We start from the raw sequence: 25,880 nt of genomic DNA on the forward strand, positions 1-25,880 counted from the left end.
TATGTGCAGATATAAACTACATATATATACTAGGACGACAGTGATAGCAAATAGGTAACACTTGTCCGCTGGATCCTAATTCTTGTGTATACAATAGTTTTTATATATAATGATCAAGCTTGGCAATTTTCGAAATTCAATGCTTAACAACAAAAGGGAGAGGGGGGGTGTAGATCCTTCTTTCAACATTGTGTGAGCGAAAAACGTAAGATTATAAAATTAAAAGCTTTTAATCGATTTATTTATGTAATATTTGTTCTTAGGTAATATTGTGAAAATCCGAATTTGGTACCGTCGAGGCGGCATATCGGAGATTGGGGCAAGACTCACTCGTGATGTCTGAATCACACGGTCCAATAAAAACAGTGCGTTGTCAGTAGTGTATAGAACTCGCGGAGCAGAAGATAGGTGTCGGGACGTGAGACCATTCGCCGGTTGTAGCAAGCGATGTCTGAAGCAACGTGATTTTACACAGCTCATATCATCTAAAATAAGCAAGTCTAGTTACAGTCGAAGTTATATTTATTCTTTTAAATCTCTTCTTTTAAATATATAACTAGATTTTGATCCGTGCGTCCGCGTGTGTATATTTTTTAAAATATGATGCTATTTATTTTTATGTCACTATTTAGGATTGAGCAAAAAAATCGAATTCGAAGAATCGAACCGATCCCAATCCGAATAATCGAACCGATCCCAATCCGAATAAGTAGTACCAACTCCGAACCGAAATTGATTAAATATCTGAATTATTCAAAATTTTGATATTAGAAGAACTGAAACCTAATCCGATCCGAACCGAAATATTTTGTATCCAAAATAGATTTATATACTTATACATGTTAATTTTTTTTAGATTTAATATATATAAAAACATCCATAACATATATGATACTTTTAAGTTCGTTTAAATACTTGAAGACATATACAAATAATCAAACGTAAATATCTAATAGTTAAAATATACTCAAAACTCCAAAAATACTTAAATAATTATTAATTATCTATCCAAATATTTAAACCAAACCAATTTAAATTGGTTATTCAAATCCGAACCGAATCCTCAAATATCTGAACCGAACATGAAATCCCAAACATACCCGAAAATGAACACGAACGCCTACCCCTAATCACTATTATATATCATATATGTGTCATCATAGGTTACAAAAATATGTGTTATCATATAATTAATCGTATTTTATACGTACTATCAAATAAGTTTTCTTTTAATTAATAATATTTTATACGTACAATCATATAAATAATCACATATATTATATTTTTAAATTTCAATGTGAAATATAAAAACCATAATTTAAGTTGGTGTTTAAATTGGTTGTATTGTATTTTTCTTATATATTTTGAAAACATTTTTATAATGGTTATTGGAAAATATGTTAGTAAAAATCAATTTTTGAATATATGTATATTTTTGAATGGATTTTTAATATAAATCAATTTTTAATTATTATTTTGATTTGAATATGTATATCAAGTAACATAAACCAATTATTTTTTAATATAATGTAATGGATTTCCAAAAAAATTAATAGAATAATCTTATTACTTTTTTTTCTAACTTACTGTTATCCATGTTTCAAACAACCGCTGTTTTTTTTAACTCATATCTGTGTTACCAAACAAAATCTTAAAGTACTTCTACTTATTTTTCAATAAGTTAGATAATAACCTTTTTCAATGAGAATATATGACAATTATGTTTACAAGTTAGAAATAAATCTACGGTGAATTATGAAATCTTTAGCTAATATAAACGTACGTATTATATGAGAAGACATTTTCAATGTTGTATTAATTGTTACTTTACCCGAAGTAATTTTGAAAATGTCTATCATTTTGAATATAAATATTAATAATTTTAAAATAGTTTTGAAAAAATTTGAATTTCAAAAAGAAAATTTGAGAGCCAAATCCTGGGTTACGCGGACAAACTTGAGTTTAGAAAATATTTTTTTAAAAAATCCAAAATTATAAAATTTATTAAAAAGTTCGAATTTGAAAACATATTTCGAAATTATAAAAGAAAGTTAATTATTCTCAAATTTTTTTATTATTTTATTACTTATATATATAAAGCAAATGGTAAAATCGTCTTTTGCCTTTTCATGAATGTTTTTGGTCATTTTTCTCTTTGAATACTCTCTTTGTGACAAAAACTTTAAAATGATTATTTAAGAAAAAAAATTCAATTTTGTATGTATCACTATTATTTTCTTTTTAATTTGAAAGAAAAAATAAATAATAATGCTATATGATTTAGAAAATAAATAAATTGTATATTTACTTTACAAAAAAAATGATAGAAAATAGGTAGTACAAATTCATGAAAATCTATACTAATCCAAAAAAGTTATGATCAAATTTCATAAGTCAATGTATATAAATTTTCACAATCCACATAACTTTTAAAATCTATCAACTCTTAAAATTCACCAACTCTATACAAATTCATCTCCCAATAACCCCCTAAATTAGTTTTTATGTATTTGAAAATTTGACTTTTTACCCAATAAGAAAAAAAACTACCTGTGATATCTATGGTTTTACATGAGATGATGATCAGTAAAGCAAAAGGAATTGCAAGAGTCGTGAACTACGAGAAGGTTGGGCTACGGAGCGGAGTAGAGTATAAATGATGGCTGCATCATATCAGAAATTTTTTTTAAAGCTTCATCCATGTTAATTCTTGCATCAGCCGAACAACTACAATTAGAAAATTATAATTATTTAAAACTATTTGATTTATTGGCTATTTTTACACTAATCTTAAGCAAACCCCGGCCCTCTGAAATAACTATAAATTACACTGTGTTCTTATAATAAATATCTTCCTAAATTTTTCTAGGAGAAAATTTCTTATGTAATTTTTAAGAGTGTCTATCATATACACACAAATTTCACTCAGAATGATTTTGTTACAATTAGCCAATTCGATACCATGAAAAATAAAGTCTGGATTACCACTTGGGAAAAAATCCAAACCGCATGACCAACCCAACATATCTACCAAGCCTAGAACGCAAGGCGAGATAATAAACAAGTTATCGTAACATATCAATATAAGATAATCATTTATATATAGAGACAGAAATGCTCTATCACGGTTTAGCTTAACTAACAAAGTGTGTCATCTCCTGTGATTAGTACAATAGCTGATCCTTGAGTTAGAAAAATGAGATGGTCATTGTAACTTTAATTTATTGTTTTCCGAAGAAGATTATGTGATAAAAAATTTAAGGAAAACTGAGAGACAAAATGAAATAAAAATAAAATGAAATAGGTTAATATTTTTTGGTTATTGGATACAGTTTAACTGATACTTTTGAAAAAAAAAAATATGTAACCGAATAAATAAACTAATATGGATGCATGATTTACTATAGATACTGCTTTAGATTGTAGAGAAATTTACATTGGAGGACACATTTTGACTTTCTAATTACACTAAAGAACACATCCCACTTGCAACACACATTTGTCTTACCGTTTGTCCATTATACCCTTGAAAGCTTTTTCTCTCTCGTTACCTTCTTGTTGTAACTAAGCAGATTTTTTTTTTTTTAAAACAAAATCATTAACTGATAAAATTCTAACTTCCCCAATTCTCACAAATCACAATCTCTAATCCGCTTAAATAACAATATCTATCGTTAATGGAAAGCTACATCCCTAAACCCCACCGACGGAACCACTCTCCCTCTCTCGTTGAGCTCCAGCAAAAGGCTTGAACCAATCATCATCTCGTTTAACTCAGACAGAGGGCTCTGTTCTTCACCACGAGCAACCACTGGCGCCATACACACTTATAATTCTCTTAGAGCCGCTGCAATTCCTCTTAGAACCTCTGCAAATCTGCAAAGACACAAACCCTGCAACTCTAGCCGTAGATCGTGCAATGATTGGTATGAGACAAAGTTTCAAACTTTTTCCTATTCATGTTCTTATTGATGGTGATTTGTTCCCTTTTCGTTTGTTAATTTTTGAAGCAGTTGGAACAACAATTGGAGTATGAGTGTGTATTCTCGTCCCAATTTCTCTTCTATGCAAGTCATCATATATACAATAGATTTAGTTTTCTTCTCAGGTTCACTCCGTGTAAAGAATCAGTACACAAAGGTATCTGTTTATGTCTCTTCCGTCTTGCATTCGGAAATACTCTTATCCTGTGTTTTTTTAAAACATTTTATTTCTTTGTCTCAAGACCTACCTTTATGGTTATCTGTTGAAAAGCCATCTACCTCTGAAATTGAATTAGATGAAGATGGTGTTTGGAACATTGCTGAGGAAAAGGATAAGAGCTTCATTGCTAACTGTTTATGCTTTTGATATCTCATTATTCATAAGGTTGACATTTTGTTTGGCATATATGTTTTGTCACACAAACACAAATCACCACCAAATAATTGTCCATTGTACAGATCCACGCACGTCTATCTATCCATATGTATATTTTATCCATATGCATATGTTCATGCATATCTGTCCACAAATAACCGTTCATGATTACCCGTCCACACTCATACGCATGTACTCCTACATGTTTATATGTCCACATGTAGCCGTCCACGCTTATCTTCTCTCTATAAATATTTTTCAAATATGAACTATTTACAAACTAAATATATATGTTACCAAATAATTCTTTTAACCAAACAGAAAAAAACTAAAAAATGAAAATAAAAGTTTTTTTTAACGTTTTTTCATCCATCTATATGTCCACATCTTTTCTATTAACTTATTTTTCTTCTATGTCCACACTTCTCTTGTCCATGTATTGTTTTTCTATGTCCATAATTTTCTGTCCACATTAAAATATATAAAAAATATATATGAAAATAGATGGTAAAATGTAGAGAAAAAGAAATTACAATTTATAGTAGTAATTATTTTTGCTTTATATGTCTTAGACTTTGAAAAAAACAAATAAACATAAAATGGAATGAAAAATAATAACTGTTAACTTATTTTTCTTCTATGTCCACAATTTTCTGTCCACACTTATCGTATCCATGTTTTTTTTCTATGTCCACAATTGTCTGTCCACATTTCTCGTGTCCACGTATTTTTATATAATTGTTAAAATATATAAAAAATATATATATATGAAAATAGATGTTAAAATGTAGAGAAAAAGAAATTACAATTTATAGTAGTAATTATTTTTGCTTTATATGTCTTAAACTTTGGAGAAAAAAACAAAAAAACATAAAATGGAGTGAAAAATAATCATTGTTAACGTATTTTTCTTCTATGTCCACAATTTTCTGTCCACACTTATCGTGTCCATGTATTTTTTTTTCTATGTCCACAATTGTCTGTCCACATTTCTCGTGTCCACGTATTTTTATATAATTATTAAAATCTATAAAAAATATATATGAAAATGGATGTTAAAATGTAGAGAAAAAGAAATTATAATTTATAGTATTAATTATTTTTGCTTTATATGTCTTAAACTTTGGAAAAAGAACAAATAAACATAAAATGGAATGAAAAATAATAATAATATAAATAAAATAACTAACTAACTCAATTGTTGTTGAATTGTACGTTGATTTTTACGTCTTCAAACCGTTTAAACCTTTAATTTTAACTGCAACCAAACATAAATCTAGTTAGCTTTCGGATGCCTCTTTAAAAATAATATTCTTCAGCTTATTCAAAGGAAAGGTCATTTCTGTCCAAAATAAAACAACTGTACACATAAAGTGTGTCAACTAGACAATGTGTCTCCAAGCGTAAACATAAGACATAATGTGTCTCTCTATGTAAGTCTCTCTAGATTGTATTGTGGGCTAGGACAATGGACTGTGTGAAGGTGTTTGTAGGGCAAAGGACGAGCGGAAGACCCCACATGTGCTTTCATGTTAAGTTACGAAGTGTGGCCCAAATGACACGTGTAAAAACGAGGACCACTTTTAGGGTTTATATTGCTGGATTTAGGCAGGCACGGAAAGATTCTTGGGATCGGTGAAGCATATTGTGTCCTTTCTAAGAATGATTGGATCCTTTCTTTCTTCTTCTTTGATCCTTTCAAACAATTTTTAATGCTCATATCTAGGAGAGAGCAAGATAACAAATTATATACATCATATACTTTATTTGGTTAATGAAACGAAATGAGATGCAATGATTTCTACTTTTCTTAACCATTGCTTAGGTTTCATTTCAGATGGAGTATGTTGCTTCCGTTTTAAGAGCACCGTAATCAAATTTATGATTCGTAAAATTTATCGATTAGTATGAGTTTGAACAGAAAAAAAACATAGATAGATAACCTTACCAGAATTGTAAAACCTATTTACCTCAGTACTGTATTTGTGAAAAACATTCACAAGATATATAACTACAGACATTATTTATACAATAAGAGACAGTATATACTTTTGTTTCTTATAGAGATCTCTAAGTATGTCTTATATATGCATATTCATGGAGTAAATGTAGACAAGAGAGTACAAAAGGAGGTAGAGTAGGTGAATAAATGAGTGAATATTGGGGCAGTGAGAATTATAAAACAAAATAAAGAAATAAGGATTAAAAGAGAGAAACTGTTAGTTTGGCTTTATACAATGGTCTTCCTTATCTATCTATTTTCATACAAGCTTGCAAACCCTTCCTTAAACCTTCTTTTGGACCACATGTCTCTCTCATCTTCTTTTTTCATTTCTTCTTTTCTAAGAATTTATTTTCCTAGAGCTAATTAGCTCAATATACTTATAAGAGTGGGATACCATACAAATGGGGGAAAATGGTAGTGATGGGGGGAAGAAAAATGGAGGGATTTAGGGTATGGATTGCAAATAGGGTATCTTTGGGGTGTAGGGAGTACAATTGCTTTTTTAATCATTGCTTTAGATCTGAATCTCCAACTGAGATTCTCTCCTTTCCATCACTAGTACAGTTGTTGCAGGCTTATTCAACTAATTTACATTTTTTGGGAAAGGGTTAACTAAGTTAGTTTTTCTCCCTTGCAGTATCTAGATTCTTCATTTATCAATCTACTCACCATTTGCATTTGTAAACCTCTAAACCGGACATGAAAAATGTACCAAACCGATGTGTTAAACTGGCATAACAAACAATTAATTACCACACTTGATTAAACATACAAGTATGAAGATATAACGTCCAGGGAGGGGGGTTAAACTTAATATTGAGTTAAAACTTGTAAAGTAAAACTATGGAATGGAGGATCAGAAACAATGTTGAAATCTGGACCCTCCAATAGGCAGAGACAAATCTGAGCCCCATATATTCTGTGTCCAAAGACTAGTAGAAAGCTTTAAATAGGGTTCTGTGAATTTTTGTTGTGATGAAGATTATATTTCTTCAAAATATTAAATAATTATAACAAAAGCTATTGTCCCTTTCACTTGTTTCTTGTCTTGTTTTTCAACAAGACACTGCAACTATTTCAGGCTGAAAGTACAAATTGTTTTTTTTTGTATTTGCAAATGTGCTCCATATATTGTGCGTATTAGACATTATCAGTTGTTATATAAACAGTTTACAGTAGAAACATTCAAAGCTAGAGATTCAGCGGCATCTTTTGGTAGATTCATGACCACAGCTTGGGTGACTTTTAAACCCTTTCGCTTGAAAACATAGAATTATTACTGATCCAAGTGCCATAACATGTACTAGTTTATTACATATCGTAAGAGAAACTAGAAAAAAGTAAACAATTAATGCATTTCACGTTGCTGATGAAATACTCAACATTAATGACCCATTCTGACTCATGCGCAACGATTAAACAACACATTTTTTCGCAACCCTTGAATGGGCTTTTAAGAGACCCAATAAAACGACCCGAATGAGTAAATCAGTTCGTAACCTGTAAGCGTTGGACAAAGTTTTCCATTGTGAATTGCTCTGTTCTGGTCTAGAAGATAGCAACTTAACAGACATTATGCAAGCATGAACGAAGAATGTAAGGAAGATGAAAGCCGTGGCTAAAGCTAGCAGTAAGCGACAAGTATTAAGATAAAACTTCAAAGAACGTTACTAAGAAACATATAACTCTTTTCCGCCAAGAAATTGTATGAATGGCATTTGGTAAAAACTTACAAAAAGAAAGCCAAAAGATAGAAAAAGTTTTGAAGATTCTGTAGTCTATTCATGGTCTTTGTTAGCGTTTACGCTTACCTTAAAAAAGAAGAAGAAAACTTTCTACAAGTTTGTGCTTTCTTTCTGTAATTTTTATGGATTGGTAAAAACATAAGATGGGAACTACTACTTCAAACAATCATTCAAACAACAAAGATCAAAATGTAATAACAACGTCAAGGACATGTATATATACATATGGATGTGTATTTCTATATTACTTCTATATCCAACAACGAGCTATTTGCAAAAGTTTGTTGTTTTGTCTCTACAATATCTTCTTTGCTCAGTCTACTGCAAAATACATTGAGTCGCATTTTCAGTCTGCATCTGTTACTTCAGCTTCTATGTCCACCACCGCTGTTGAGAAACCCTTTCCTGCAAAAATCAATACACCTCTTCTCACCACTAGATCCACAAGACTTCTCAGTTACACATTTGCACAAAGTGGAGCAGGCATTTAGGAAAGTAAGTAAGAACCTTTCTTAGGCGGAGAAGAAAACCCATTTAGGTCTTGTCCGAAAGCAGCAGTCTGGTTGGAAAATTTCACTGGTTCCTTAACAAACTTATCATCCACAACTGCATTTTCCCCAAGTACAATGCTTGAAAAAGGAGATCTACAACTTTGATAAATCTAAAAGTAAAGAGATTTTCATCTTTGCACCTGAGAATGGCTGAGTGCAGAAAGGGCAAAGCTGTACTTCATCGTCCAACGAAGACCTGCAGCGATTTGGATATTCAGTCAGTGGAGAGCAACAACAAAAACAACAGAGAGATAGATTCTTGTGAAAGACATCCGTACTTAAATATCTGAAACTCGTTTCCGCAATTAGGACACTGCACAAAGCGTAAAGAAAAGCTTAATACAACACAACATAGAAGGATATACTCAAAACACACAAGTGCTAAGCTAACTTTAACTCAAGAATGATCGCATCTCTATGCCAAAGAGAGAAGAAGACATACACTGCTCTGGACAATATCTCGTTGTGCCCACCAAAGAAAAGCTCCCAACCCCAAAATTGGAACAATCACAACAACCAGCTGCAGACAGATTGTAATAAACTTCAATTAACCATACGGATACAATTAAAGATAACCAATGAGATGGAGAGAGAGAGAGAGAGAGAGAGAGAGAGAGAGAGTTGATTTACCCAAACGGATACAATAGCGTCGAGAACCCAACCAAGCTGACCAGTCATAGAGAGATAAGTCAAACCAATAGCCAAAGCGAGGTTCCCGAGGATTCTCCCGTTCCCGTTGTTATCTCCGCCGTTAAAGCCTAAACCTTTGTTACAGCTAACCTTAAAGACTCTTCTTTTACTACGATTAAGAGCCTTCTCTCTTGCTAGAAATCCAGTTTCTTTCAGTTTCAGACCCATCAGCGCTGGCCGTCTCTGACGAAGCTCGACCAAGCAAGCTCTCAATCCCAGCTTGTTTCCCAGCAGAGAAGGACCAAAGCTCCGTCCTTTCGCGTGTAGTCTGTTTCTGGGTTCCTTGTTGAAACCGTCGTGTATGGGGAAGAAGGTACAAAGGGTGAGCTGCGGAGTCGAAGCCATCATCATCTGAAAATGGGGGTTTGCTTGCCGAACACCAACGCTCAAGCAACCAAGGAAAGAACAACTTCTCGATAATTTAAGGTTTGATATAAACTAATTACAGATTTTAGCACAACGCGGGGATAGCTCAGTTGGGAGAGCGTCAGACTGAAGATCTGAAGGTCGCGTGTTCGATCAACGCTCACCGCAAATCTATTTTTTTCCTAAACACGAGTTTGATTTGAGAGAGAGAGATACGTGGCTATTACTTTAAACGCAACGTTTTAGGCATGCAAAGGAAAACAGAAGTTTGACTTTAGACTTTAGACTTTAGGCAAGGCCTAACAGCTCAAGTTGCATTATAGTTTGATCATTGATGCGAGTGAGAGAGATATCCGATTTAAATTTATATACTAGAGTGCAAATATGGATTAAACATGTTCACTTTAAATTTCTAAAAGTTACATACACACTACATCTACTTTTGATTAACAATTGTTTGTTCTAGCTTGATATGGGTTCGGATTAAACTACAAATATCGTTGAATTGTCATTTCGTTCAGTGGTCTTATATTAAGTCTACTAGGTCATACTATATATATTTTTATTTAGACAACCAGTGCTTGAATACATGTATTCAGCCGTCATATATGTTCGTGTATGAGGAGTGTATCTCGATACAATTTATTTGAGCAATTTACAAACCTTACTTCATAATAACTGCATGAGAGTTGGCCATCTTATGAAGAAAAATATTTGACTTTTAAACCTCTTATAAATTCACAATCGAACTCATCAATCCCCAACGCAACACACCACATCCTCTCTATCCTTAAAGGTTCCACACCATAAGATTCAAGGATGGAGATCTCAAAAACCTCATTGGCAGTGATAATTATCTCGGTAGCTTCTTGTTTATTACAGGTCAAGGCTTGGCATGGCCAGACTTATTGTGGTGGCAACGCACATCCTCGATGCCAGCTCCAGTACATCGACTGTCCTGATGAGTGCCCTACCGACTTTGATTCTTACTCTCAGAAGAAACTTTGTTGGGTTGACTGTTTTAATCCTCTTTGCATGGCCGTGTGTCGCGGTAATTAATCACCACTATAATATTTCATGAGTTATAGACAATTTAGTAAGAGTGTTAATAATATAAAAAAAAGGTGACTCGGGGTCTATGTTTATATATTAACTTAGAGTATCTCCAATCCGGCAGCAAAATTTACCGCAAAATGGAGATTATGCAGTTGTGAAGAAACAAAAAAGCATAACTAGCTTGTTCACAACTGCATAATCCACTCTATTTTGCATAAAGTTTGTAGTGGGGGTTGGAGATGCTTTTAAAATTTGAAAGTTCAAAACAAACTTTTTATTTTGCTACGTCCAAAATCAGCTCTGTTGTTACTTAACTAAATATTTATGTAGATCAATATACTTTAAATGTGCAACTACTAGAATTTCATCTGTTTGATTTTAGATTTTAAAGATGTTTTTGCAATTTAAATATGATATTTGTAGGGGTAAAGCCCAACTGCGAATCCTATGGAGCGGTTTGTCTAGACCCGAGGTTTATAGGTGGTGATGGTATTGTGTTCTACTTCCATGGAAAGAGCAATGAACACTTCAGCCTCGTATCTGACCATGATGTTCAGATCAATGCTAGGTTCACTGGACATAGACCCGTTGGTCGCAGCAGAGATTTCACATGGATCCAAGCTCTCGGCTTCCTCTTCAACACCCACAAGTTCTCACTTGAGACCACCAAAGTCGCCACTTGGGACAGCGAAGTCGACCATCTCATGTTCACTATTGATGGACAAGATTTGGTTATCCCTGAAAAACCTTTATTCACTTGGTAATTATAAAAACTCAAATTTCACCTTCTATATCATCTTTTTTTTTTTGTCTTTCAGCCTTTCGGTTAAGATGCTTCTAAAATGACAGTTTCTCTTAATGATGCTTCTTAATTATATTTTCATAAATTAAAACGTGTAAACCCAAGTTTTTTCATAATCGACAAAATAATTTTGTTTTTAAATATTGTATTATGTATACATTTATCATAACTTTACCATGTAAACAAACGCAAAAGCACTTACAAACAATTAATCTTTAGTCTTTTATAACTCTTGAACAACATGCACGTTCTCAGGTACTCATCCGACAAAGAGATCAAGATTGAGAGACTTACACAAAAGAACAGTGTGATTGTCACGATCAAAGACAAAACTGAGATCATGGTCAAAGTGGTTCCAGTGACCAAAGAAGACGATAGAATCCACAACTACAAACTACCTAAAGATGACTGTTTTGCCCATTTTGAAGTCCAGTTCAAGTTCATAAATCTGTCCCCGAAAGTTGATGGAATCTTGGGACGCACCTACAGACCCGATTTCAAGAATCCGGCTAAGCCAGGAGTCGCAATGCCAGTGGTGGGAGGTGAGGATAGCTTCAGGACATCTTCTCTGCTCTCTCATGATTGCAAGACTTGTTTATTTTCTGAAGAAATGGCTGTTGATAGTGGCTCTGTCAAGGTGAAAAGCGACTACACATTGTTAGATTGCACCCGCGGGGCGTCTTCGGGTTATGGAATCGTCTGCCGGAAGTAGTTAACGTCCAAACTTAATTTGCAAAGACAATGAAAAAGATCATAGTAAAAAAGAAGTACTATAAGTTGCTTTATTTTGTGTAATACTATATTATGTGATAATTTTGTTCCTTCGTCAAAATAAGAAGAGTACTAAGCTAACTGAGAACCAAATAATGAAGAAAGTAATTGTAACTCTGTTGTTATTTACGTCGATCAAATAAAACTGCGATGGACCAATTATGAAAATTCTAAACACATTGAACTCACAAACTCCCTAGTGTGGAAACATTTTAACCATTTGACCAATTAATAGATAAAAAGGTTTCCTAGCATTGAGGTTATGAATGATGACCGCGTACAAAGCAGAATGCAAGACTACATAGCCATCTATCGGTAAGCAAAAATGCATTGTAGTTACTGGTATGCTACATCCGTTTTGTTCCATATGCTGTAATAATTTAGAGCCATATATTGCTTATCTTTTATATGAACACTAACTTCAAAAACAAACTTAATTTAGGATATAAAAAGAGGTTTTCCATACGTTTAGATCTGGATACAATGTTAATTCAGTGCTTCTATGTAATGACCGAGAAGTGTGGATCATGCTCGTGTTAACCAGTGAACGTAACTTCTAAAGACGTTTTTCATTCTTTTTTCTCAACTCTCAAGTTTGCTACTCTCTTTGTTTCAATACTCCTATCGTTATAAAAACTTTCACACAGATTAATGCACCAAGTATAATATCTTTTTTATCCTTCATTAATTGATTATTTTGTATAATTAAGTACACGAAATGGAGTGAATAAAAGGGTAAACATAGTATTTTGTCACTATAATTTGCATTGGTTTTCGGAAAATGTCAATTATATTGAGACAAATTTTTTTGACCAAAATGTCTTTTAAAACTGAACGGAGGGAATATGATACATATTTTAAATTTTTCACACATATTAATAAAATATGTAGTAAATACCTAATTTTCTGCGATTATCTTTTTTTTTTTAATTCTAAAATTTAATAAGTGTAATTAAATTTTTTAAAATTTGTAATTAATCATTATTATTTGATAAAATATGCATTAGAAAATATAAAATGCATCTTTTTCTTTTTGAAATATTTATTTTTATAAAATATGTAAATTAATTTATGAAACAGAAGAAGTATTCAATATTCACATACATTTAATTTAAAAATGAGAAAATTATTAACTCATTAATATATACAACTTGAGAATGTTGAATGAATATGGTAACAATCTCAAACAACTATTTTTTATTTAAGAATTCTGATAATCCATCAAGGTATTGTGATTCCATTTTCATTACATTTCCCTCCCATCAAAACTAATCAAGCGCTCATTGCCTTTCTGCAATCCTTAGCCTAACCGAATCGGTTTAAGGCCCATATAAATCCCTATTTATATACTTTAATTACCACTCTACCCTCTCAAGGATTATCACGAGAGTTACCAAACCAAATCACATGATCTCTCTCTCTCTCTCTCTCTTAATGCCTAAACTCGAATGTTTGACCCGAAAGCCCGAACCCACCACTACTCAACCCGCTCGAGCTGTACCCGTAACTCTGAGTCAACTCGCTCGAGTTCATCTGCAAATTCCTCAACCCGCTCTCCGCCTCTCCCTCCGCCGCTCTAAACGCGTCGTAACCTCCGTAACCGTTGCTCGCCGGAGCTAGCTCCGGGATAGGTTTAAGACCCGCTAAGCTCGCCCAGTCGAAGTTCCCGTTGAGAAGCGTCCTCAGAGAATTCACCCGAGGAAGATTGAAAGACCGATCGTTCATCTCCGGGAACGAGTCAAGAACGTCGTCGTGATGTGACGAAGAAGACGACGACGACCCGTTCGTGCTGTGCTCTTCGCGGCAAGGTTGAACCGGAGGAACGGCTTGTCTCTGAGACCCCGACGTCTTCTTGTAGATTCGACACAACACCCAATCATCCAACTGAAAGAAAAACAAATAAAAAAAACGAACTTTAGCGATTCTGAGTTTGATAGTGAAGAAAGTTTCAAGCTTTCGATCGTGTTTTTATTACCTTGGAGCTTCCATGGCTGCGAGAATGCTCCACGAGGCGATACTCGTGCATGATCCAGTTCGTTTTGGTTCCTTTCGGAGCTTTTCCGGCGTAGAAAACCAGAGCTTTTTTAATCCCGACACGGTGGCCATCCGACGTGATGATTTTGTCGGTACCCGTAGCCTTCCAATAACCCGACCCGGCTACTCTATTGGGTCTTGACCCGTTTGGATATTTCCGGTCTCTCGGGCTAAAGAAATACCATTCCTTCTCCCCAAACAAGGCCTTACCTGTACACATACATAACAAACACCAAGAAGATGAGAAACTTTACAATAATAGCCCCTTAGTTTTAATATTTTCCCAAATGAAACCCCGATATTATGATTTGTGACAAATAGCACCATAGACTTTGTTAATAAAGAGGCGTTGCTTACTTGGCAAATCCCAAGGATCGAACTTGTAGAGATCGATGTCTCCGATGACCTGGAGAGAGAAATGATAGCCTGCAACTTTCCGACAGAGATACTGAACAAGAAGCTCTTCATCTGTCGGGTAAAATCTGAAACCCGGTGGTAAGCTCAACTGGGCTAACGGATCCATTTCTCTAACACCCATTTCCCCCTAACTTCGATTCTTCAGCAGACAAAACAATCTAAATGTGTTTCGAACTCTAAGAAAACCAAGAAAGTTATATGTTTATGTTCGTCGATCTTTTTGACAAGCTGGTGATTAGCTGCTTTATATAGGCTGTGGAAAAGGTTAGGTTCTTCGAGGATAAGTACGGTCGTCCTTGTCTTACTGTTCAAAAATCTTAATACGATTTTCTTTGTGGGACCCTTTTAAACCATTGACATAGTGCCACGTATATGAACCAGCCGACCTTATCGGTGAGTTGTACATTATTTCTTGGAGCCATATGAATGTGCGTAGACACACAAACGAAAGATTTTCTCATGCGCAAGTTATTTTACCACGAGTATGAGAAAAAAAAGTCCCAAGTCACTGCAGTAACTTGAGAAAACATGATCGCGGTAAAAAAATTTCCTCTCTATTATTTCCTTCGTGACATTTAAACTTTCTAAATAACTCCTGAAATTCTATGGTAACTATAATTTCACCGAAGTTTTAACTTTCAATTATTCGACAATTTGATGCCGTTCTGGTTCATGAACCGTCAGGAAAAGCCGACACGTGTTGAGACATATGTCCTTTCTTCTAGAATTCTGAAAAGCCTAACAACGATGTGTATCTATCAGAGTTCTCCATATATAATTGAGCCCGGTACGATTTATCTTTTCATGAAGCACTAACGTTGGAGTCAGAAAAGAAAAGAAAGAAGCACTAGCGCTTCGGTAGATAAATCTATTGAGCAAAAAGCCTTAATAATCAGGCTCAGACACGCGTGGAAGGCAATGCCCCACTCGTGTGAAATGTATACGTGTTAGGAGAGTTAGGCAAGGCTTGAATGAAAGAGTCAAAAGAGACGAAATTAAGAAGAAAACAATACTTCATAAAGGACAGAAAATATTGAACAAGTGTACATACTACAAAGTTCTAACTAATAAAAATATAAATGGATTTACGTTAACTCGAGACACGTATTGGAGAATTATAAAATATATCCGTTTTATAAATATACTGCTGAGATTACACATGTAGGCGACAAAAAACTATTAACAAAAATGAATTTTCTAATAAATTTACCTATGATGCTTTTTTCCTACTTTTGATTCTTATATATTGTAAGAAGAATATTATTTATCATTTTTTGTTTATTTGTATTAAATTATATTTCAATCTTCAAAGAAAAAATATGTTACTATTTTGATAATGTTTTCGAAGTTTTATTTCAATAATTGTCTCATTTATTTATTTTATGTTATAATTAGTTAAAAAGAGTGATTAAATACTATAAATGGCCTAAGAAGTTGACAAGTGAAAACAATGGACCATGCTGGACAGGTCACACCTCACAAGCCTTTATATAAATATACTACATGTGACGCGCGATTCAAAGAACTCGATTCTTCTTCTTCTTGATAATTCTTTTCTCTTTTAAAATTATTATTCAATCATTTCGTTTTCGACTGCTTTTGGATTTTAGATTTTAGTGAACGTGGAGAATTCTTGTTCACAGAGAGAGGGACATGCTCACCCATTTCTTTGTTAAGAAAATAATTTTAAAATATTAGCAAAGATACGACAAGTTTGGTTCAACGATTTGCACAACTGCAAAATGTCTTGATAAGAAACTCCGCAATCGCTATTCAGTAAGCGCATATTATTCTTATGAATTTGACAAAAAGTCAAAAAATATATATTAGATTATCCCCAGATAGTCAAACGGTAACTTAATTTGTGATGATCCTGAACTAATTTATTAGATTATCCCCAAATAGACACCAAACGTAGAATACATTTTTTTTTATAAAAGTGAAGATAAACATCATTTATGTATTTATTTTAAAATAAATAAATCAATACATCAATACTATTAAAAGTTGATATATATGGACGCGTCTAATAATTAATTAGTGAGTTCACTGAGTTAATTGTACACACACACTGTATCGCATGTCGCTAAAGTATGCTTTTCTTTGTGAAGTTGCATGTTTATTGAAGCTTTAAAGAAGAAAAGGTGAGGTGATCACGAAGGTTTTATCAAAAGAAAAAGAAAAAAAGGCATAATGCTTTATAAATGCATCGCGTATGACCAGGGCGTACCTGAGATGATGGGGCCTAAAACAATTTAGTGAGGGTTTTCTAAAAAAAAATGTTTTTACAAATTCGGGAGCTTTTTCCTATGTAAAATTTTTCAAAAAATTTTGGGGTCCTAAGCCGGTGTTTCAGTCCGCCATGCTCAGGACCACCCCTGCGTATGACATATGTGTACATGCATAATAATTAGACATCACTTATAACTGATTCAGAATCTGGTTTCTATATTATCCATTGGTGACTATTCCGTTCTGAATTTTAGGCTATTCACAAAAACTGTAAAGTGGTCGAGAGATCGATGATTTTAGACCGATCTTTTTTCGACTAAATGACAGGTATATTTAGATAGTTGTAACTTCAGCACAAGCTTTCCAACAATTAATCCATTACCTTTAGATGCTAAATAAACTTAAAACCTAAACTAAAATTTCATTAATAGACTATTCTTTTATAACACAACGCTACTATGCTAGAAACTACAGAAAGCTGGCTTAGTTTTTAGGTTATTTTCTTATTTGTATGGCATCTAATTTATATTAAAGATTATTCCGCTAGACCACTTGCTGATTGAAGTATCTAAAATAATGCGTTAATGATACTATACGAAGTCGATAGTACGTTTACTATGCACCACAAATTCATCAGCTAGCTGTTCGAATTTTAAAACCGCGTGAGGTCAAATATCTTTTATGTACGAATAATTTCAACGTGTTACATATTTTGAACTTGGAACACAACCAATAAGCAAACATTGAATTGGCTTTGAACTTTTCCTTTGAACACACACAGAACATGCTCTTTACATTACTACCTAGATTCTTATATCCCTTTATTGAGATATGACTTATCATAGGACCACTTGACCCGGTCCAAGTTAATCAGTCCATCATAATAAACATAACATTAAAATATGCTAAATTATTTCAAAACATAATTCATCATATATCATTACAAATGACTCTAACGAACAAACAACATTGCAATAAGAACATATTGGTGTTATACATTCGTTCTTACTCAAAAAGTACTAAAACCCAATACAAAAAATGGAGATAGCTACATTATTAGCCAGACTTGGTTTTACCAATCCTCATCAAAGCAATGTAAGCAACTACTCTATAACCAACAAGCATCAAAGCCAAGGCGAATGCAGAGACTAATCCACCATGAAACCCTATGTGCTTAATACCTTCAAAGTCGCCAACATAACACTTCATTTTCCCATTTTCACCACAAGGATACCACTCACTCTCCGTGTACTGACCCAATATCACTAGTTTATAGGTATAGTAACCTATTGATACGTACTTGATCCAGGAGATAAACACTGGGACATTTCGAACGTAGAATCCTCCAGCTAACAAAAACGTCAGCATTATAACTGACCCGAGTGTCGTGGCTGTCTTCTGGTCCATCACTAGGGCACCTAGGGCTAGTCCTAGCCCACCAGAGACAAGGACGTGGAGAAGGAGGGTCAGAAGGGTCAGAAAGAAGTTTACAGGTTTTGGGTTTAAACCAGCCATCCAATATGTGATGATGAGAAAAATGGTTGGTAGAATAAGCTCCATTGGGAGATCCCCGACAACTCGAGACATGAAGTAAGATGAGAGCCTGTACATGCCCGAGGAGCGTTCTTTCTCAAGCATTTTTCGCTCTTGGGGAAACGTGAAGATTTGTTGGAAAAGAGGAAAGAACGCCCAGAAAGATGACATAAAGAACAATAGCCCTAGCTGCAACAATAACACAAGTATTCACATCACCTATATTTTATTTTGATAAAATGTAAATAAAGTATATTACCAAAATAAAATGGTTACATATGCTAAGTTAACCGAGTACGTCTATGGCCCAAAAAATAAACAACAGAGAAGCTAATGTTTGCTACAGTCAAGAGATGCTAGCTATTAGAACCTATTAGCCATGTGAAACCAAAGAGATAAAAGATTGATGCATACATCCTTTGTCATATCTACACAAAGTATTCACATCACCTATATGTATCTACACAATGAAAACAGACTCGCAAAAAGTGTATCGAGTTGAAGCTAAATACCTGATCTTGTAAGTGAGCAAGGTCCGTTTTCCACCAGAGGAGACCACATAACAAAGACACGAATAAAACCTGACCAATCTTTAGGCCAGAGAAAGAATCATGTCGCCTTTGCTTAAGGCCTCTCTTCGAAAGAACGCAGAACTGCTGCCACCACGTTGTTGGCCAGTCTCCAAAACGTTTGGAATCTCCAAGACTCTCTACTGATTGGTTGTAATGATCGTCGTGCCCTTTCAGATCATTGATAACATTGTCCAACAGATTTGTCTTGTAAACCGCAACTAGAGCTGTCTTCAAAGCCTCTGGTCTTTGAGATTCATCTGATCCAATACCTATAGATATAATATATCCATGTCTTGATATGAGACTCAATAAAGAGAAAAAGCTATATATTGAGGCTAACTTGTTTGACAAGAAACCACAACGAGAGGCTTACCGTTTGCTATATCCAAGAGAAAATCTGATGGATTAACCCTTTCAACGGATGGAGAGTACCCAACGCTAGCAAAATAATCCATAGCGTTGGATCCAAGCCCGAAGTAGATCGGATTACCTTCTGATAAGAGAAGAATCTTATCAAACATATAGAACAACCTACTAGAAGGTTGATGAATTGTTGTCACGACCGTTCTTCCACCGCGAGCCAGTTCCCACAAAACGGACACAATCCTCTGAGCCGTGGTCGAATCAAGACCAGAAGTAGGCTCATCAAGAAACAACAAACTAGGGTTTATAAGAATCTCTTGCCCTATGCTAACCCTTTTCCTCTCACCACCCGAAACACCTCTCAAGAAAGGTCCTCCAATGATCGTGTTTTTACATCTATCTAGACCCAACTCAGTCACGACCGCCTCAGCTTGTTTGATCTTATCTTGTTTTTTGAAAGAGTTCGGAAGCCGTAGAAGCGCAGTGAAGACTAGAGTTTCGGTAACAGTTAAGTGAGGGTAAAGAGCATCGTCTTGAGTCACGAAACCGGTGGCTCGCTTCACACCTTTGGAGAATGGCTTGTTGTTGTATGATATGTTCCCTGTGAGCTTCCCTTTCCCTTCACTAACCCGCCCTCCTAGAGCGGTCAACAAGCTGGTCTTGCCACTTCCCGAGGGACCGAGCATAGCCAGGATCTCTCCCGGTTTAACGATCCCATTTACGCCCTTCAAGATGGTCTTATCTTCGGTTTTGCCTTTGGTTTGACCTAGCCAGCTCTTTGGTTCCTTCACCTTCACCGTGTACACAACATTCTCAAACTGCTCCAAAACAACAAGAACAAAACTGAATCAGCAGATCTGTTATATTAACACACATAAGATATTGTTATAATAATTAAATTACAATATTCGTATAACGTATATATATATCCCTTCTCATACTTGTAGATACACTTACACAAATCAACACTTCTTAACCTAATGAACCACATGTGTGTTTTCCATTTAACATATGTAAAAAACTGTATATACTCATAGAGTATGTATGAGTAAATAAATTTATATACCTTTAAAGTAATAGGAAGATTAGCCTTTTTAAAAATTGAAAAAGGAAGGGTTTGATCATCGTTATTATTCTCGATCTGAGCTTCAATATCAATAACCTCTTGATTATCCATTCCCAATATTGATCGATGCATAATCCTCAGTCACAGGTAACTAACCGATCAAAACGAAATAAAATACTCTTCTACTAATTAAAAAAACTCTTATTTGATAAAACTGAATCGAGAAGGAGAGAAAGTTGAATGAAGTTTTTGGTTTTGTTGGCTCTTGGAGTTCTAGAGTCAGATCCGACAAAACTAAAACATGCAAGTCTTTTATTCAAATAAAGAGACAAAGGGTTCATGTAAGCAAAGTGAGAGCGTTTCAAGGATATATATAAGGAAGATACTTAGAAAAATGCTTCTGTTACTAAGCACGCTTTTAGAGTGGGATGTTTGTTTCGATCCTTTGAAAAAGGAAGATTTGAGTTTAATAAATAACAAATCAATCAGAGATTTCTACGCTTTTCTTTTGTTTTTCTTTAATAAAAAGAATCTGAAATAACAATGAAAATAAGAATCTTAAAAAACATTTTACATTACTTCAATCAAAAAAAAAATTATAGTAGAATTTTTACATTACTTTTTAGGAAATAAATATTTTCTAAACTAGGGAAAGAGAGCCTGGGAAGGTTTTTTTCCAAATCACTAATTAAAATTATTTATTTCTTTAAAATAAAATAACAAGCTATAATTATGTAATAAATATGGTGAAGTACAATGCTATTTTTAATAAAATAATAAGGAATAGACAAAAACATAAAAATTAACACGGAATCTAGCAATTCATTATTTATTTGTCGTCATTAATATTATAGTCCTCAGTAATAAAATCCATACAAATGAACAACAAACTATATAGTGACATTTCACCCAAAAAAACTATATAGTGATAATATGACATTTAAAAAACCATATATAAAATTCTTTTGAAAAGTATGACAAATATTGATTCTATATATTAGTTTTGAATTAATTTGTTCATCACTTTTATCAAAGATATTAAAAATATAATTAGAACAAATAAAACGTTAATGATCTATACAAATAAGTTTCTCGAAGTTTAATGATCATTCAATAGAGATTTGTATTCTCTATGATCATCCAACTATTTTATTGTTTACTAACTGTACTACTACTCTTATATTTGTTTATATAGTTATAATTAAATTTTTATTTTTGATTGGTTCTTTTGCAACCGTTATAAACCGTCGAATATCACGTCGATATTTTATTTGGTGTAAAATGTTAATATTTGATTAATTATATGGTATCTTAGGGTTTGATTTGTTTTTCTCGCAAGTGTGAATAGTACTCTTAGGGTTGCGTTTGAAATCAATATATATATTATTTCATAAGGTTTTAACTCGTTCTAATTGGATGGTGGTTAACAAACGAGATATCTATATTTCCATATATGCATCGAAACAGAACCAATACACTAACATAAACATAATGGCAATATAAAAGATGACTGAACGTAAAAGAAATTTAACCCTCCACTTAAGAAATCAAACGTGGGAATTCGCAAGCGAAAGTAAGAGATGAACACGCAATCATCCACTTAAAACAACTTACTGTTGTCAAAATGACATGAGAGTTTAATTTATTAGTGCTTAGACCTTTTCGATTGAATAGGGAGTTCCAAATTAAACTTGCATTTTCTTACTAGAGGATAAAATTTGTTTTCAGTGGAAACTAGGTAATTTAGGTAGTCACTCTTACAACTATTGAGAACTTTAACTATTGAATTTCATTTCTCTCGCTGGAGCTTGATATATGCTATACAGAACACGAGCAGTCGAATCCCACTTTGACGACGTGGCATAATTACATAACACATAACATATTAACTACACTTTTTCTCAAACTCCTAACTAGCATCAACTCTCATTCTATTTGCATACTCAATAAAAGAAGAAGAAGAAGAAAAAGAAAAACCACAATCTCCGCTGTTTTGGAACCCTTTCTACCTGAAAAATATGTTTCGCTCCCAGGCACGGAGTCCGAGGCAGCCGCTCAACAAGCTTCCTCCATCAGAATGAAGATCTCACTCCGGCACAGCTCCTCCTAAATTCGAGCATTTCTTCTGCTGTCTTCGACGTCCACACCATCTCAAGGTTTCTTCTTCATCTCCTCCAATGGATCTCCCTGTAGCTGGTTCATCTCCTTCTCCTTGCTTGCCCCCTGAACCACCAGATGCAGAGCTTTACGTTAGGCTTCAGGTGGATCCGCCAGACCCTCCAGTCCCCCCGACCCTCCACCGATTCTCTGGGCCAATGCTTTTCACCACCATATCTCGTCACTTTGCTCCGCCTCTCTCCATCACAGTGAACAGAAAGGTCTTCTACTCCTTGAGAACACCACAACTATATGGAATTTCAACTCTAAATCCAAAAAATTAAGGGCTCTCTCGCTGAACCTAGAAGCCTCTGTTTTCAGTCCAGACAACCCAGCTCCAGCTTGATGGGATCTGATGACCAGCGACTCAGACCCAGTTCTGCCAAAGCGTATTGGATCCAGAACGGTAATGCGGATGCTCAAAGCTTGGACTTAACCAAAGTCTATGTTCTATCATTAAATCCCATTAATCTTATTTCTCTTGTCTGGTATGATGTTTTCAATGGTTCGTTAATGGTGTATGTCCATCGTCTAGCTTCAGTCTACAGGGTTCACATAGCCCAGAGCCGTGATGTTGTGCTTGAATTTGTTCCACTGTTGTGTCAACTATCACAGGGCATCAGAGTCTTCACAGTCTTCGATCCATTTCTCATGAATATTAGAGTTATATCCAGGCAAAGAAGGCCTTTCCCAACTGCTCGTAGCTATGGTTCTAGAGACACTCAGCTGCTCTTGCCGGCCAACAGCTTCCGACAAAGTTCCATCGAAAACCCGAGACGATCTCATCCTCCAATGGTCCTATCAGTTACATACTTATTAGATGAAGTAAAGGAGAATCTCTCAGGCCACGATCTAGAAGCTCCGATCCATGGATCCTTGGATCAAAGTTACATCAGATCTCCCCTAATTGAAGAGGCTATTGCGATGCCATCGGCCCTTCACATGGCGCTAACCCTAGAGTTCCCGAAACTCAAGGTTTTCTCCAACAATTCAACGCTCATCAGAGCTATCTCCGGCAACTTTCAGTCTAAAGAAATCATCGGTTTTGTGAACGACATCCGTTTGATCTCCTCTGGTTTTGCATCAATCTCATTCTCTAGTTCGGTAACCGTTTTAGCTGATGTTTTTGCAAAAAAGGCTCTTCAAGCCTTCTTATCTTTGTAATGTACTTCAAGAGTTGGGTCATCTTTGGACTCATTATCTATTTCTTAGGAAATTTCTGACAAGAAGAAGAAACAAACCAAATAAAACTAATAAAAAATATTTACATTTACTTGATTTTCGGGGCCAATGACACTTTGACTTGAAAACTTGCAATTCAATGATGTGGTACTCCTTTCATGTCAAATATTGAGTATTCAAAAGCAAAACTCAAGCCTAACTCTCTGGTCCACTTAGAGAGTTTTGAAATTTCTTTAATGTTGACCGTTAGCTGAGCACACTTCTGGGGGTTGCAACCCCCACATGAAATCAATAAAATATACCAAACCTTTTATGGCCACTCTCTGCTCTACAGTTTGACATATCCCTCACAGAATTCTTTAACCATAAATTTTCTCACATATTGAGCTTAGTACCGAAAAAACATTAGGGGAAACCAAAGAAGAAGAAGTTGAAGAAATGGTTGCAGAGACGGGGATGGTGATGGTAGGTGTTCTGGGACTTTGGGCGCGATTTGTCCGAAAGCCACTGCTTGAGTTCACCGGGGAAATTATAAAAGTCGCCTCTGAAGTCGTGTCGAGGATGTGTGGACGGGATACAGATACAGCTTCGTACAACTCATCTCCTCCCATCTCTTGAAGAAGGTGATATGCAAATGCATATGCTAACATATTGTATTGAAAATATTTATGGATACAAATAGGTTTTGTTTTTCTTATTTGTGGGTTCCCAACTATATATGTAAGTATACATCTTTTGGATGCTTCAATCTACTGATTAAACAAGAGCAAGTTATTTACAAGAGTCTCTAGAGTTTGAAAGAATATTGTTACCAGCATAAAACAAAACTAATAATAAAACCGATGGTCATCTGTAGCCAATACGAGAGATGAGCGTTCCCACATGACCACTGGGTCATCGTTGTGGGGAGAATTGGCTTCCCGAACACAAATTTATTAATCCTTACAACTTATAAGATTCTAGATATTTTGAATGGAATGGTTTAAGTGAGTGAATTGGTGTTAGTGATATCCGTGTTCCACCTTAAGCTGATCCCCGTAACTTAGTGTCCAAATGAGATACTCTTCGATCCATAAAACTTGTTTCTCGTGGAGGGAATCCCGCATGGCTAGATAGCTAGCTAGCTAGCTAGAGGGTTTACAAAAAGTTGGCGCTTCACTAGACTACTTTAGATCCAGGGAATAAGTTAATATGCAAGTTTTTTCATAAAAGTACTTTAGATCGGACATTGCAACGACGTCGTGTTAAGTTCGGTTGAAAAGCCAGTTTAATATTTTTCTCTTTATTCTTTACAGATTTTCATGTGTGATGTTGAATTCTGTTACGGTTTTTATCAATTCGACTTGGCTGTTTATATATCATTGTTGATATGTTGTTTATAGCACTGGAGTAAAAAAAACTGTTTGATGAGTTTGAATAAAATAAGGTTTTTTGTCACAAGAATAAAATAAGGCTTTTTGGATATTTGTAAGTAAACTATTTGAATGGTGATATGTGATGAGTAGGATAACGAAAAGAGTATGAAGAAGAGTTAACTAAGAAAAAAACGAGTAATGGAGTTCATTCATATAAGGAACCATATAGTATTACGTACATGATTAGCTTCATTGTTAATGATTCTTCGGATTTAAGCATTTGATCTGTTGGACTGATTAAGAAGTCTTCGACATTACACATCCAACTAGAATTTCTATAAGCATTTCTTCTTTTAAATTTTTTATTTATTTTAAATCTTTTATATTGGTAACATGTTCCAATCAAGTGGGAATCTGATTCCCGCGTTTTATCTTTTCACGTTTCCAGGCATTTTTCAAGCTGTTTTCTGTTTTGAAACGATCAAAAAGGAAAATAAGAACTTTGGTTCCATCACGTTAGTTTAAAAAAAAATCTACTTTTAAAAAACAAATCAATATCTTAGGGGATGATTAGTAAGCGATGTGACTTTTATTTTTTGGTTTTAGAATAATAGCCAAAGATTT

At 34.4% G+C, this 25,880-nt stretch overlaps 4 protein-coding genes, 1 long non-coding RNA gene, 1 other non-coding gene and 1 pseudogene across 6 annotated transcripts; 4 read left to right on the forward strand and 3 right to left on the reverse strand.

Annotated features, from left to right (window-relative positions):
* Positions 1–3,336: 3,336 nt before the first annotated feature.
* Positions 3,337–4,500, forward strand: LOC125590117. The gene is made up of 2 exons (XR_007326310.1): positions 3,337–3,926; positions 4,011–4,500. It is a non-coding gene; the product is annotated as an uncharacterized LOC125590117 (long non-coding RNA).
* Positions 4,501–8,244: 3,744 nt separating this feature from the next.
* Positions 8,245–9,752, reverse strand: LOC106406985. The gene is made up of 6 exons (XM_013847753.3): positions 9,291–9,752; positions 9,103–9,180; positions 8,939–8,973; positions 8,801–8,856; positions 8,617–8,715; positions 8,245–8,514 (listed from the first exon to the last, which is right to left on the reverse strand). Exons 1-6 carry the CDS (start codon positions 9,699–9,701, stop codon positions 8,456–8,458), a joined length of 738 nt encoding a protein of 245 aa, XP_013703207.1. The 5' UTR covers positions 9,702–9,752; the 3' UTR covers positions 8,245–8,455.
* Positions 9,753–9,811: 59 nt separating this feature from the next.
* On the forward strand, positions 9,812–9,884 carry TRNAF-GAA. Its single transcript has one exon. It is a non-coding gene; the product is annotated as a tRNA-Phe (tRNA).
* A 47-nt stretch (positions 9,885–9,931) lies between these two features.
* On the forward strand, positions 9,932–13,613 carry LOC106409947. Its single transcript, XM_013850481.3, has 3 exons — positions 9,932–10,767; positions 11,196–11,532; positions 11,830–13,613. The coding sequence occupies exons 1-3, from the start codon at positions 10,536–10,538 to the stop codon at positions 12,284–12,286; spliced, it is 1,026 nt and encodes a 341-aa protein (XP_013705935.1). The 5' UTR covers positions 9,932–10,535; the 3' UTR covers positions 12,287–13,613.
* Positions 13,520–15,073, reverse strand: LOC106411084 (NAC domain-containing protein 72). Its single transcript, XM_013851767.3, has 3 exons — positions 14,737–15,073; positions 14,321–14,589; positions 13,520–14,229 (listed from the first exon to the last, which is right to left on the reverse strand). The coding sequence occupies exons 1-3, from the start codon at positions 14,915–14,917 to the stop codon at positions 13,777–13,779; spliced, it is 903 nt and encodes a 300-aa protein (XP_013707221.1). The 5' UTR covers positions 14,918–15,073; the 3' UTR covers positions 13,520–13,776.
* A 1,176-nt stretch (positions 15,074–16,249) lies between these two features.
* LOC111208136 lies at positions 16,250–16,701 on the forward strand (annotated as a pseudogene).
* A 1,302-nt stretch (positions 16,702–18,003) lies between these two features.
* On the reverse strand, positions 18,004–20,959 carry LOC106409791 (ABC transporter G family member 9). The gene is made up of 4 exons (XM_013850351.3): positions 20,563–20,959; positions 19,507–20,314; positions 19,074–19,402; positions 18,004–18,750 (listed from the first exon to the last, which is right to left on the reverse strand). The coding sequence occupies exons 1-4, from the start codon at positions 20,692–20,694 to the stop codon at positions 18,085–18,087; spliced, it is 1,935 nt and encodes a 644-aa protein (XP_013705805.1). The 5' UTR covers positions 20,695–20,959; the 3' UTR covers positions 18,004–18,084.
* Between the last annotated feature and the right edge of the window lie 4,921 nt (positions 20,960–25,880).

This window comes from Brassica napus, chromosome C7 (assembly GCF_020379485.1).
Source record: "Brassica napus cultivar Da-Ae chromosome C7, Da-Ae, whole genome shotgun sequence".
In the NCBI taxonomy this organism is placed as follows: domain Eukaryota; kingdom Viridiplantae; phylum Streptophyta; class Magnoliopsida; order Brassicales; family Brassicaceae; genus Brassica; species Brassica napus.

Excerpts from the sequence above, each read along its gene's own strand:
- LOC106406985 (XM_013847753.3), bottom strand. The coding sequence starts at position 9,701 with ATGATGATGGCTTCGACTCCGCAGCTCACCCTTTGTACCTTCTTCCCC. Across the intron at positions 8,974-9,102 it reads GAGATATTGTCCAGAGCAGT|TGTCCTAATTGCGGAAACGA; the intron begins GTATGTCTTCTT and ends CGCTTTGTGCAG. Across the intron at positions 8,515-8,616 it reads TTCTTCTCCGCCTAAGAAAG|GAAAGGGTTTCTCAACAGCG; the intron begins GTTCTTACTTAC and ends TGATTTTTGCAG.
- LOC106409947 (XM_013850481.3), top strand. The coding sequence starts at position 10,536 with ATGGAGATCTCAAAAACCTCATTGGCAGTGATAATTATCTCGGTAGCT. Across the intron at positions 10,768-11,195 it reads TTGCATGGCCGTGTGTCGCG|GGGTAAAGCCCAACTGCGAA; the intron begins GTAATTAATCAC and ends TGATATTTGTAG. Across the intron at positions 11,533-11,829 it reads GAAAAACCTTTATTCACTTG|GTACTCATCCGACAAAGAGA; the intron begins GTAATTATAAAA and ends GCACGTTCTCAG.
- LOC106411084 (XM_013851767.3), bottom strand. The coding sequence starts at position 14,917 with ATGGGTGTTAGAGAAATGGATCCGTTAGCCCAGTTGAGCTTACCACCG. Across the intron at positions 14,590-14,736 it reads CGATCCTTGGGATTTGCCAA|GTAAGGCCTTGTTTGGGGAG; the intron begins GTAAGCAACGCC and ends GTATGTGTACAG. Across the intron at positions 14,230-14,320 it reads GCAGCCATGGAAGCTCCAAG|TTGGATGATTGGGTGTTGTG; the intron begins GTAATAAAAACA and ends TTTTTCTTTCAG.
- LOC106409791 (XM_013850351.3), bottom strand. The coding sequence starts at position 20,694 with ATGCATCGATCAATATTGGGAATGGATAATCAAGAGGTTATTGATATT. Across the intron at positions 20,315-20,562 it reads ATCTTCCTATTACTTTAAAG|TTTGAGAATGTTGTGTACAC; the intron begins GTATATAAATTT and ends GTTTTGGAGCAG. Across the intron at positions 19,403-19,506 it reads TCTCTTGGATATAGCAAACG|GTATTGGATCAGATGAATCT; the intron begins GTAAGCCTCTCG and ends TTATATCTATAG.